This window comes from Simochromis diagramma, unplaced genomic scaffold (assembly GCF_900408965.1).
Source record: "Simochromis diagramma unplaced genomic scaffold, fSimDia1.1 OVJJ01000304.1, whole genome shotgun sequence".
Lineage (NCBI taxonomy): Eukaryota > Metazoa > Chordata > Actinopteri > Cichliformes > Cichlidae > Simochromis > Simochromis diagramma.
In genome coordinates, this window is record NW_024387030.1 from 4,834,877 (window position 1) to 4,848,918 (window position 14,042).

At 41.2% G+C, this 14,042-nt stretch overlaps 1 protein-coding gene across 1 annotated transcript in view; it reads left to right on the plus strand.

The window, feature by feature from the left end:
* frmd6 (FERM domain containing 6) overlaps positions 1-3,278 on the plus strand; it is a 29,748-nt gene extending 26,470 nt beyond the window's left edge. The window contains exons 13-14 of the mRNA XM_040041815.1: positions 119-210; positions 430-3,278. Of these exons, the coding sequence (XP_039897749.1) occupies positions 119-210; positions 430-732 (395 nt within the window). The 3' untranslated portion in view covers positions 733-3,278. The remainder of the gene's footprint in view (positions 1-118; positions 211-429) is intronic.
* The last annotated feature ends 10,764 nt before the right edge of the window (positions 3,279-14,042 follow it).

Genomic DNA, 14,042 nt, shown 5'->3' on the forward strand with positions numbered 1-14,042 from the left:
TTTCTCTGCAGTCAGGGGAATTAGCCCCAAAGTGGAATGAGTTAATTCAATTAATGCCACTTGTCTGTTTTTAAGGAGGCGGTAGCAAAATGCATCTCAAAAGTTTGTGTTTTTGCAGGATTGATTGTAAAAGATGTTAGCTCCTCCACATCCAGCTCCTCTGAGACTGTCGTCAAAATGAGAGGACAGAGCATCGAGTCTTTGCCACAGGTAGTTAAAGCCGTTTCTATCTGTGGATGTCCTGAGAGGCTGTTTTTTTGTTTTTATTTCTTATTTTTTCTAGAAAACCACTGCACATACAAGTCATAAGGAAGTAAAGCAGAGGGTTTAGAGTGACTATAAAGAAACACCTGGACAAACTTCATAACTTATCTGTGTTTGATTTTCTACGTTTTTATTCATAAATTTGACTTGTTGTTTTCCATGCAGACGTCTGCCTGCAGGAAGCCTCAGTCTTCGACCGACCGCCACAGCCAATCACTAGACGACATCCGCCTCTATCAGAAGGACTGCCTGCAGTGGGCGGAGCTCTGCCAGGACACCGCCCACAGCTACACATTCGGTTGCGCTCAAGAGCTGAGTGACAGCAGCGGCGGAGGCGGCGGCTATCAAGGCCTTGCCGATCAGCGTGCCGGCATGCTTGGCGAGCAGCACCCGTTTCCCATCAAGAGAACCAACAAGTACTTCTCTCTGGACCTGACCAGCGAAGAGGTTCCCGAGTTTGTCGTGTGACAGAAGCACAAAGTAGGCAACCGCAGGGTGCCCTTTTCGCTCCTCCACGTCAGACGTGGAGATGTTTCAGGCCTCAGGGAACGAGATGAGAGGAGCGCTGCAGAGCTGGTTTCTATTCTTGGCAGCAAATAGTAGCGATGAGTAAACTGGCAACAAGTAAGCTGCCCCTTTTAAGCACCACTTGAGACGTTTCACATAACACATAATAAATCAATAGACATTGAGGTTTCTGTCAGAAAATCAGACTTTAAGAACAAACACTGGGCTCAAAAGAACTAAAAAACTGCACCCCCAGGTCAAAAGAAACAAAAGGGATTGTGTCATCTTTAAAAAAAAAGAAAAAAAGATTTTATTTAATTCAGTCTTCTCCAAACTGATCCGCTTCTTTACAAAGTCATCAAAAGACTTGTGCATGTAGGTCTACAGCAGACAGATTAATGCACCTGACAAGCTTTTCAAAGATCTTCTGTGGAGGACACAAAGGACAGAAATCACGCTGAGCTACAAACCAAAGACGAGATGGAAATAAACTGAAACCACATCTGTCTCTACATCCAGTGTGGTGGAATTACATTTCAGTCATGCAGGGAGGGAACATGGACCTACGATCCTCTGTGTGAGAGCGGCCATGCCTCCTTCCTCCTCTCTTCTTCTTCTCCACCACTCCATTTTACCTCAACTGGAAGTGGAGTGTGCCAACACCCCCCCCCCCCTCCTCACAGACTGGACTTTTTAATCATTTGAACACAAACCCGACGTGCCTTTACCACACTATGCAGGTGTCAGTCTCGCGCCTTGACAATCACACACCTTCACCCTTAGATCCAAGCCATCAGAACTCAAGCTCTGCTTTACTTTTTAAACATTGCGCACGCACACACATAAACACAGAGGTAGTTTTTTGGCAATTAAATGTTAAAAATATCACGATTTCACAATGTTTTGTGTCCTGTCAAATTCAGCCAGTTTCCCAGGAGGAATGAGGTCGAGCGAGTTCCTACGTGTTCTGACTCGCTCTGCGATTGCGGCCACAAAAGTTTCCCTGTAATCTAGCCTCAAAATGGAGCCGGGCTGGCTGTCAGCCAAAACAAACCACACTTTGACGCATACATATACATTCTCCTTTGACTCTTCTAATCCTTTTGTTTCAGCTATTGTTTTAAACTGGAATTTGTTACATTTTTCTCTTAAAAATCAATTTATATGTTGTATTTTTTATGAACTGTATATGTTACACACTTAATCTGTGTAAGGTTAAAGTCATTCAGTATTACGAGCCAGTGTAGGTGACAGTATTAAGGACATGTGGCTCTGAACAAGAAAGACAGGTTTTATTGTCGGTTTGATTCAAGAGATGTGACCGTTACTCAAGATTTCAATACTCTAGAAGTGGCACCGTTTCCACTGCGGTTTGTAAGGCAGTTGGTTGTGGAGATGACATCTTTTCATCAGAAATGGAGACTCTTTCCCTGAACCGATGTTTCCAAACTATTTTACTGGGTTAATTTTTCCGTTTTTCTTTGCCCCACTGAGCAGCATGAATGAGAGCAGGAGGTCAGTCAGTTATTGGTTTTGATCAACAGTTTTCTTTTCTTTTCTTTTCTTTTTAAATCATGAGATTAGGAGAAATGGTGGAAATGTTCAGTTTTAGATATTGAGGCTCATGAATTTTAAAAAACGCTGCTTTATAAGGATGTAGGATCATTTTTCTATAAAGCTACAGCTTAGCTTAGCTAAAAGACACAAAGAACAACTATCCTGGCAGTCCATCCACCTGCCAGCTCACATTCATTCAGCATGAGGGTGTAGGAAGTGTTCATTACCATTTTAAGATTTAAAGTTGTAGGGTTGGCTAAATCAAACCCCTCAGTTTAACCCCACCTGCCCTCTTTCTTCTTTTTGTTGTTGTTGCAGTCAGCAAACAAAAGCGAGGTGTTAATGTGGTGATACTCCAGCGACTTTTTGTGCCAACCTGTGACACGTACAGTGTAAGAACCGTTAGCTGAGAGTTTAAAACTCATTTATCATGGTTTTAAGTGTCCTGCGCTTAAAAACGCTATTTTAACACAGTCTATCAGACAGCATCAATGAGAATTTTTATGCAATACATAACAAATACATGGATTTAATAAAGCTGTGTAATTAAATCAACTTCTATATTTCATACTGTTTGTTTTCTTTAACTGTTTATATAATTACTCATTAACTGAAAATGTCTATTTTGATGGACAGCAATGTTTCTTATATTAAAACAGCATGTGTTAAGGTACATAGCCATACATTCATAACCCATGTCCTTAAAGTCTTCCTGTCTTACTTCTTTGGCTCTGCTATATGGTCATACTTACACTTTGTAAGAGTCTGTATGTCTGTGCCCATAATCCTTTCTGTGAAAGGATCGCCCTGCAGGTAAAAATGTTTTTTGTCACCTTGTTGTTCAAAAAAAAAGAAAAAAAAAAAAAAAAAAGATTTGTTATAATGAAGTCTGGTCCGTGCCTTCTTGGTACTAATGCCCTCAATATCCAATAAATAGGTACATTTATCTACCAATTATATGTTGTCAAGTCATTTCATTTTTTTGAGTATTGCCAGCTGGAAGCTAAAATCTCTAAAAACTCTTTAAGTATAAAACTTTACATGTGGAAGGTGGTGTACAAAATGTTCCCTTAGTTCATGCTGCCCTCTGGTGGTTTACACTCACAAGTCTCACTTTGGCCTGAGGGTGGCAGTATTTCATGATAATTAAACAGCTCTGTTCCTTTTGTCCTCAGGCCTCAAATTTGGCTTCACGCCTACTTTTTTTTGTATAACCATACATAAGCGTTATTTTAAAGTGTGCTATCTGAACATAAAAGGACACTATAACAACTTAATATTAACAAAACCATTAACATCAGAGCTTCAGCTGATCTTAGTTACCTGTCATCCTCACTTGTACCTCATAAATCTAGGTGACATAGTGATTGACTACATCAGGTAGAGTGATGTCCATTTTCTTAAACTGTCTGAATTTCAGTTTCTTTTCCCAGAGTTGGCAAGCCCAGAAATCTGATTTGATACCGTTCGTATTTTTATCTTACATGTTTTATTAAAAATACATTTCATTTCACAGAAAATGGTTATCCCAATAATTTATACTATGAATTGCAGTCAGTATTAATAGCAACGAAATAAGCAGATCAGCTGACAATCAGTGTTTAATTCTAAGCTACCCTTTTGTAAATATCTATCAGACAATCACAGAAACTGCTGATCTATTGGGATTTTCCCACACAACCATCTCTCCAGTTCACAGAGAAAGAAAAAAAATCCAGCGAGCAGAAGCTCTCTGGGTGAAAATACTTTGATGCCTGAGGTCACAGGAGAATGGCTAGACTTGCCCTGGGCTAATCGAATGGCAGCAGTAACCTCAATTAACAGCTTGTCATCATCAAGGTATGTAGAAGAGCATCTCTGAATACACAACATCTCAAAGTGTGGAACAGATGGGCTACAAGAGCACACTGGATGCTAATCCTGTCACTAAACTGATGCTACAGGTCACAGGTTAAACAAAATTGGACAACAGAATTGTAATTCTACATTTCAGCTGCGATATTCATATGTTTACACTGCTTCCATCTCAAGACTCACATCATCTCAAACTGGTTACTCAAACATGACGGTGATTTCACTGTACTCAAACGGCCTCACAGTCACCAGATCTCATAATCAATATCAGCAGAAGCCCCCAAGAAGCAAGCAAGGCTACAAGACGTGAAATCTTTGAAGTAGGAGGAACCGTAACTGTGTTTTCTTTTGCGTTAAAATATGCAACATTGGGCTGAAAACACAAATCACCACAAAATCATTGATGCACAAATTAAGGGGAAACATGGAAGCCTTCCTCAGCGAGCTCCACCTCTTTCCCGCACTCTCCCCTCCGAGCTACACAGCTGTACAGGAAATCATTCATCCACCATCCACTGCCGTCACCATGGCAACACAGAGGGGGAAATCCATTCTCAGTCCCTTGTCAACCCCCCTCTCTCCTTCCTTTTGTCTTGTTGAATTAGGTGGAGCTCTTTTCTGACCACGTTGATGCATCATTTTTAAATTTTAAAACAGAGCAAAGGCTTCGTACACTGATCCTAATAATGCTTGCAGAGCCTCATTTGTATCCTCTCTAATATTTCCATACATCTGTTCTCCCCATCAGTAAGCATGCATGCGTAGGTGATCATTGCTGCTGATTGTCTGAGAGTATTAGGTGGCAGTGTCTCTCCAGCAGCAGTGGTGACCTCTCCATAAATCCCGTGGGGCATTGGGAAAGGACAGGCGGGGCGGTTATGCTTGGATCGGGCCAGCAGCTGCCTGGAGGAGGCAGATGGTCGCAAATCAGAGATGAAATCCAGGCCCCTCCCCTGCCTGCATGATAACCTACCCCTCTCACACTCACACACACAAAAATAGAACAGTTCAAACTATCGTTATACTACACAAATTTTGGGCGAGTGGGGTGAATGAATGCTGATGACCAAAAGATTAAGAAAAATATAACCCATTCAAACAAAGGCAGGCCAATCAGTATCAAAGGCGGTGCTTTCCAATTCCTGAAAAACCAGCTGAATTTAAGCTCTGCCCTGATGCACGAACATCACTATTAATTGCAGCAGAAAAGTCTGAAGTCACCACATCTGTCCGTGTCCTCTTGGAAATGGATTAACAGCACTTAATAAAGCAGCCTATTAACCTAAACAGCTGCACTGACACCAAAAGGAGATGATCCCCAGAGCAGATAATAATGAAAAACAGTAATCTGATTACAAATAAACAAATCTCTGGAGTTATCTCTTCTCCAGTGGTGGAGGGAGGTGCCTGACACATGTAGCTCGAAACCAGTCGGTGGTATATGATATACAGCGCATCTGAAGTTGCTACTAGATAAGTGGAAAATTTAACCATCTCAGAAAAATAATTCTTACAAAGTTCTATAAAAGGGAAAAGAGGGGATATATTAAATATGTGGTTTTGACAGTCAATTGTCCAGAATATTCATTATATTAGGTAATATATATGTGAACAATATGTGAAAAACTAAGTACACCCTGCTTCCACAGGACTTAACAGGGTACTTAGCAACCAGGTGCTGCAAATCAATTGCTTGTGATAAACTGATCATCAGTAACTATGAAAACCTCTATAAAAACAGGAATTTTGTACATCCAAGAGTGGGAATACCAGCAAATTGCCCACAAGGTCAGAAAATGGTCAGAAAAATTCCAAAAAGCTAAATCTATAAGCCTCCGGAGGTGGCTCGTTCATTGCAGATTGCTTTGATGCCGAGATCTGGTTGCTTGTGGACATTCAAGGCTCTGGGTGCTAAGGTCACCCTCTAACATATTTAATACCAACTCATAAGTCAATCAAGTTTATTCTTCTCTTTTACTTTTACTTCAGTTGCAAATGAGAAAGAGGAGAAAAAGTTTATCTCGGGTCCTGGCCGCTTCCTTTTCTTCACCATGGCGCTGTGAATCACTTCCAGTGTTTGTAGCTTCAGTTCAGCTATGTTAAATCTGCTCACAGTGCAATTAGAAAAAGACTGATGCTGCAGGACCCGAGCACCTTGTGCAGCATCTGACGTTGTGTTTACCCAAAATTAATAATCTAGTATGGACAAGATGAATTCTCCATTACTCCTGATATGTAAAACCTAACTGAAAGAGGATGTGTTCTCTCTTTTTACCACACCGTTTCAAAAACATGATTAAAATACCCAGGCGTCTGATCCATATACCAAGCATCCATAGTTAAAACTGCTCTTATCTTAGACACAGAGTGAAACTTCTGATAAGAGTACACACTGCACTAATGTCTACTGAATCTGTTTTATATTATTGGAGACAGAAATCAAACATCTGACTTCCTACAAATCCAGTGAGACGGAGGGCATGCAGCGTTTATCTAATTAATGGCAAAAAGAGTCAAACAACAGCCATTATGAGTCTTAATGAGGGAGTACTGTTTCAAAGAGGGCAGAATAAGATGCACACACTGTTCATACTATGAATCTAATTACCTTAGTGTAATGAAACAGTCTCATCAATACTTTTATTCCAAACATCAATGACTGTACAATGTGCGGTGCATTAAAAGTGCTAAATTTTCACAAGTTATACTCGTGGCTCTCTATTTAAACTATAGAACAGAATATTATTTTTATTTTAAAACGCTGTTTCTCTTAAAAGAAGGTAAGCGAAAGCACATATGATGGTAGCGTGGTCGGACAACGAGGACATGACCAGTTTCCTGCTTTTCAATATTGTGTCAGACTCACACCTCTATTTTTAGAGGACATAATCACACATATTGTTGTTACATTTTCAGCCACTGGTTGCTTGAAACCTTTCACACCTCATCTCATAAACCAGAGTGTCTATGATTGTTAAAACACTGTGGGTGGCTGCTGCTTCACTATCCCATGACACAACACAGAACTGCTTTCAGCATACAGTTTATTCATTTTGGGCTTTGCCTAATTCTAATAACAAAAAAAAAAAAAGGTTTCTAGCATCAATTAAAGCTTAATATGAATATAGACATAAATAATAGTACCAGGGGAGTAGCACAGAACTCTGGGCCCTATAATAAACAGTGTCTGTGGCCCCCTTCCTTTGGTGATCCACATCTCTGAGGAGTCTTTTGACCGGTCTGAAAAACTATTAACACTATTTTCAAGGCTTTGGGGTTAAGATATAGAGGTCAAGGCACACCATAATAACTGTAAATATTGTAATTATCTTGATAATCTTGTGCAGTAAAAATGCATTACATTAAATTAAGTTTATGATCTCAAACACAAAAATTAGACAGATACAGTAACACGTGTATCTTAGTGTGCTGCCCGTGGGTGTTTAGAACTAGCAAAAGCTACATAAAAAAAAAAAATCTATCCCCATTTAAATTAAGCAGCAGTGTCGTTGCGTTATTCTGAAGTACCATTTCATCAGCCTGAAACACATCGACTTCCTCAGAACAGCTAATTTATCTCACGGCACAATGCTTGAAAACCACCGGGCCCACAATAAATAAAGCTCAACAGTACAGCAGATAACTTAAGATGATGGTGGGGCTACACAGTGATGCAGTGGTTAGCAGTGGTGCCTCATGGCATGGAGGTTCTGTGTTTGAATGCAATCTGGGGCCTTTCTGTGGGGACTTTGCATGTTTACTGGATACTCAAGCTTCCTCCCACAGTCCATAGACATGCAGAGGGTTAGGTTTATTAGTAATTCCAAACTGAGCAAGAATGCTAGTCTGTGTGTTGGCTCTGTGATAAATTTCCAAACCTGTCCAGGATGTACCCTTCCTCTTAACCTGTGACAGCTGGGACAGACTCCATCCTCCTCCCACAGCCCAGAATTTGATAAGTGGAGAAAGACGCATGGATGAATTGTAGTTCCTTATGTTTTTGTTATTTCAATCTTTCAGTTCTGAGCTTCTGTTGCGGAGGTACTTAGGTTAATACAGCTAAAACTGCGAGAGGGTTGTTAGATTATTTACACAAGTTAGCCAATAGAACCTGCTCAGCGCTATGTTTGAAACTGTCCAAAGATATACTCGTTAGGTTGCCTGCTGGTGTGATGGTAAATGGTTATATATATATATATATATATATATATATATATATATATATATATATATCTTAGTCTTTTAATAATAACAATAATAATAATATTAAAAATTAATGATAGAGTATGCAAGCATGAGAGAGCTGAGCCAAGGCTAAAGGAGACTTCATGCACTGAATACATAAACTTCACTGACTTGAAATAAAGAAGTTTTTAATTTATGAGAGGAAAAAACTCTACGAGAAGGATCCAGCGGTTGAATTTCTGCAGTAAGACGCTTGTTTCCCGAGATGGAAAATGATGGCCTAGTTGGAAAACTGTGAAAATTCCAGTTGCTAAGAGGGACAAACATTCAAATTTTGGCGCTTGGATCCACTTCATCTTTGAAAGCTTATTTGAGTTGTTTACTTCACGATAATGCTGGATCATGGTGTTTCATTAGAACTAGCAAAAGCAGCATAAGTGCCGTAAGCGTCCACCTATTTTTATTTTAATTAATAAGACGTGTCATTGTGGTATTTTAATGTCCGTTACATCAGTCTGAAACAGCACATTAAAGCTTACTGCTAAAGTTTCACCTGTTTCTCACTGTCTCTACCAACTCATGTCAACTTTGGGGAGTGCTCTGCTTACCTTTTTCTTTTCCTCAGTTTTCCTCCTTCTCTCCTTCTTTCCTTTCGTTAATGGGTGGCCTAAACCATTCGGCTTCATTTGTAAGGGGTGGAGTGGCGTCAGAGAGGCTCCATTAGTTTTTGGAATCAAGCTCAGTCACCAGAGTTATTCGAAAAAGTTAATTATGACACTAATTACTTAGGAATACAAAAATTGCAAATAAATATACAACTTTTATTCGACGCTGTCCAGGATCCATGCCACCACAGGGGCCCTAAGTTGTCTGCTTGTGACCCCAGAAGCTAGGCTAGGTTAAGTGCCAAGACATCAAAGGTGATAATGCGCATGTGCAGCTAGCAAGAAAGGCACTTGTGGATGTGTACAGAATATTGAATCATGATTTTCAGTCAGGTAAAGACCTTCTTTGTACCTGACAAAGGGGTTAAGAGATAAATACTTAAATCAATAAAACAGTTTTTATAAAAATCACAGATGCCCTTCAAAAATGTCAAGTTAAAATCGCGTAATTGTTTTTGTTTGTTTGTTTGTTTTGTTTTAATAATTAGCTCAAATGCAAATCAGTGCAAAAGTCTCTTATTTCTCTAGGAAAGGGGGAAGTAGATACTACCGTAGATGGAAATAGAGTATATAAGGCAAATATTTGATGTGTTGCATTGTTTTTTATTAGAACTTCAGTAAAAACCTTTATTCTTCAACCCATCCTGAGCTCTCTTAGACAGTTGTCTAGTAATTTCTTGAAGTAGTCTTCAGGAATAGTTCTGCAGGCTTCTTAAAGCACATTCAAAGCTCTTCTTTTGTTTTGTTTTTTTGCTCTTCCATTGTGTGTTTTTCTATCTAGGTATGCTTTGAATGCATTGCCAGTGTGCTTGGGATAATTGTAATAATGAAATGAAGCTGCTGTCAATCAGATGCTTTCCAGATGGTACTGCACAGTGTTCACACTATTCTGTGTTTATAATTAAATCTTGACCCGATCTCCAACACCACTGGCTGAAATGCAGACCCAAACCGTGACAGCACCTCCACCGTGTTTTACAGATGACTATAGACACTCACTGTTGTACCTCTCACCTCTGACGTCCTCTGATTTCAAAATTATTTGTAAAACTGAATACCGTTCAGTCCTGTTTGTTAATGTGTACTGAGCATAGCCGTTTGCTATACACTTCCAGCTGGAATTCTTGCATTTACTGAACTGGATGTGGACACGTTAACAATGTAATCATCAGCAATTAAACTGCATGACAACATTTTTCAAAGATTTTATAGTAAAACAAAACAAAAATCGAGATGTTTATAATATCAGGACAGACGGTGATTCTTGAGCTCAGAAACAAAAGGACTCTGTGGAGGATATGTGGGGAAAAAAGAGATGTGTGGAAACCATTAATTTACTGGACCCACGAAGGGCTATCCCAGATCATGGTGGTATCCTGGCGACAGAGGCTTCCTACAGTCGCCTTCGCAGGAACCATGACTCACTGATTCTACATCTTCCTCTCCGCCCTCTCTCTGTCTCTCTCTATGGACATGAGCTGCTACTGTAAGTCACAGAAAATAACATCTGCATGAATGGAGCCAGGGAAAATGTGACTCACAGAAAACGTGACGCTCAGACAGTAGGAGGAACACAAATACCGTTTGCTGAGTTTACCTGGAGGCGAAAAACTTGATATGCATGAGAGCAGATGTACAGTATTCTCATAGAGGCATCGTCTGAATAAGCTCAGAATTAGAAGCCAGACAGCTCTTAAATGCTGCCTTAATAATTTATATGAAATCACAGGATCAGCACAGTTTTTTTTTTTTGTTGTGGCAGGATGTAACGCCCTCCTGGGGGAAGCATCTGCCATCAGGGGAGAGTGGCTTTGGCAGTCTCAGTCGATTTGTTTTTACAAACTACATCTGCCTGCTGTTATAAATGTACAGAAGAAACACTCCACTACAGCTGTTTGATATAGGACTTTTAAGACTGATACCAATACCGATATTTGTGGTTTACAAATCCAAAATTCTGATATATCGTCTAATTTTTTTTAGGCAAACTAACTAACTATGCCATGGCTAACAGGAGATGTCCACAGGCTGCTGAAGGCCAGAGACAAGGCCTTCAGAGCTGGGGATGAAGGCTGGGGATGAAGGTACACACACAAGATAACCTCCCACTTCAAAGATAGCAAGGACGCAAGAAGCCTATGGCAAGGCATCCAGGCTATTACAGACTACAAGCCTGTAGCGCGTAGCTGTGAGAGCGACACCACTCTGCTCAACAACCTGAACAGCTTCTTTGCACGATTTGAAGCACAGAACAACACACGCCCACAGAAAACACCACCACCTCCACACGACCAGCCTCTGTGCCTGTCTGCTGCCAGCGTGAAGAAGACACTCATCACCATCAACGCCCAGAAAGCAGCGGGTCCAGATAACATCCCTGGTAGTGTGCTGAAAGAATGCGCAGAGGAGCTGAAGAATGTCTTCACAGACATCTTTAACACCTCCCTGAGGCAAGCCACTGTCCCATCATGCTTCAAGACTGCCACCATCATACCTGTGCCAAAGAAACCATCCCCAGCCTGTTTCAATGACTACCACCCCGTGGCACTGACACCCCTTATTATGAAGTGCTTTGAACGACTAGTCATGTCACACATCAAATCCACCCTACCTCCCACCCTGGACCCATACCAGTTCGCATACAGAGCGAAACGATCCACAGAGGATGCAATCTGCTCTGCCCTCCACCCAGCCCTAACTCATCTGGACAAGAAAGACTCATATGTGAGAATGCTGTTCATAGACTTTAGCTCAGCATTCAACACCATAATACCACAACAACTCATCTGTAAACTGGACAGACTGAGCCTCAGCACCTCCCTCTGCAACTGGCTGCTGGATTTCCTCAGCCAGAGGCCTCAAGCGGTGCGTGTGGGCAACAAGGTCTCAAACAGCATCACCCTGAGCACGGGGGCTCCACAAGGCTGTGTGCTCAGTCCTCTGCTCTTCACCCTGTTGACACATGACTGCACACCAACCTACAGCTCCAACCACCTTGTGAAGTTTGCGGACGACACAACGCTGGTGGGTCTCATCACCAAGGGCGATGAGACCCACTACAGGAAAGAGGTTGAGCTCCTGACCACGTGGTGCAGAGACAACAACCTCCTGCTAAATGTTAGTAAGACCAAGGAGGTTATTGTCAACTTCCAGAGAGGCCACACCTGTCACCCCCCATTGACCATCGACGGCGCTGCGGTGGAGAGGGTGAGCAGCACCAAGTTCCTGGGGGTGCACATCAGTGAAGACCTCTCCTGGACCACCAACACAGCATCACTGGCCAAGAAAGCACAACAGCGCCTCTACTTCCTGCGCAAACTCAAGCAGGCAAGTGCTCCACCACCCATCCTGACTACATTCTACAGAGGAACTATTGAAAGTATCCTCTCCAGCTGCATCACTGTGTGGGGCGGTAGCTGCACTGACTATAACAGGAAAGCTCTACAACGCATTGTGAGAACAGCTGAGAGGATAGTTGGTGTACCACACCCCTCCCTGCAAGACATTTACACCACTCGCCTCACCCGCAAAGCCATCACAATTGTCAACGATGCAACCCACTCCGCGCACTGTCTGTTCAGCCTCCTGCCCTCTGGAAAGTGATACAGAAGTCTCCGCTCCCGCACTACCAGGCTCACCAACAGCTTCATCCACCAGGCTGTGAGACTGCTGAACTCTCTTGCCTCCCGGCTCCCAGCCAGCAGAATCACCAGATTGGCAGAAGTATAGGAAGACAGACTGGACTCTATATATCAGTATCAGCATTTATAACAGCAGAGAAATGAAAATTTAAAGAGTAAAGAAGAGATGGGAGAAACACTTTTAATCATGCTATGAATGTTGATCTTGTATACTTTGCCCAGCTGAGGGGACTTTGCAACTTCCCTGTCAGCAACACGCGCTTGGAGCCAGTTGAGTAATCCACGAGTTACTGTGGCAATAAAACAAGGTTATTTTTAAGCTGCATTACATTGTCCTCTCCACCCAAGTACACACAAATACATTTTAGGGAAGCTGTTTATGTGTCTTCCATCTGAAAGAAAAAAACAACCCAAACTACTGGTCAGTTTGATTTTTAAAATCATAAAATGTTAGTGTTGTTATCAGCCTTAAAAATCTTGTATTGGTCGCGGACTCGGCTCGGATGGCCAGTTTTTATGTTTTTAAGACTGGCAAACAGATGTTGGCAACATGGTGCCTCTGCTCAAAACTCATATCATGATTAAAGGGTTTTTTTTCCTGTCTCTTCTTTACTCTTTAAATTTTGATTTATCAGCTGTTGAAAGATGTTTTTGTTGTTGTTGGGGTTTATTTGTTTGTTTGTTGGAATAAGTGGTTCAATATATATGAAAAGAGATACCGAGTGTTGCAACTGGCACCAAAACAAGCCAGATCATTTAATGGCTCAACAGAACAGAGGAAACTGGCCTAAATTTAAATTTTTGGATGAGTAAAGATTGTAATCACCTTAATTCCCTGTTGTCTCTGAATGCACTGAAGTAATTACATGGCACAAAAACTTAATGTATTATGTTTACTAGTTAAAAAGCCAGACATTCCCTTTGTTGTTTGTCAGAAACTTAGGATGGGTTGTTATGCTGTTAAATGCAGGATTGGCAAAGAAAGGCATAAAAATAACAACACTAACCAATTACAAGGAAAACAAGCTTATACGAAATCAGATGAATGCAAGCGTATAGTAATCGAAACAGCTGTTTTATTCATTAATGCCGATTTTAACATGCTTGTTTATTGCCGGTTGCGTAGTTGAGTTAAGAATCTGGCTTTCGCATCAGGCAGTTGTTTGCTAAGTGCCTTTGCAGCACAAATAGCAGAAAAGAAAAGAGAAAAAAGTCCCAATCCCACAATAATATGGAACATGGCGCCATCAAGATAATGTGACAAGATATGGTGCAAAGTGCAGCATATTTAAACCAGTTGTTGGGGCCTGTTGCGTTTGCAAGATAACATCAGTTAGGTTTGCCAGTATTAAGGGTAAGAACCAGTTTT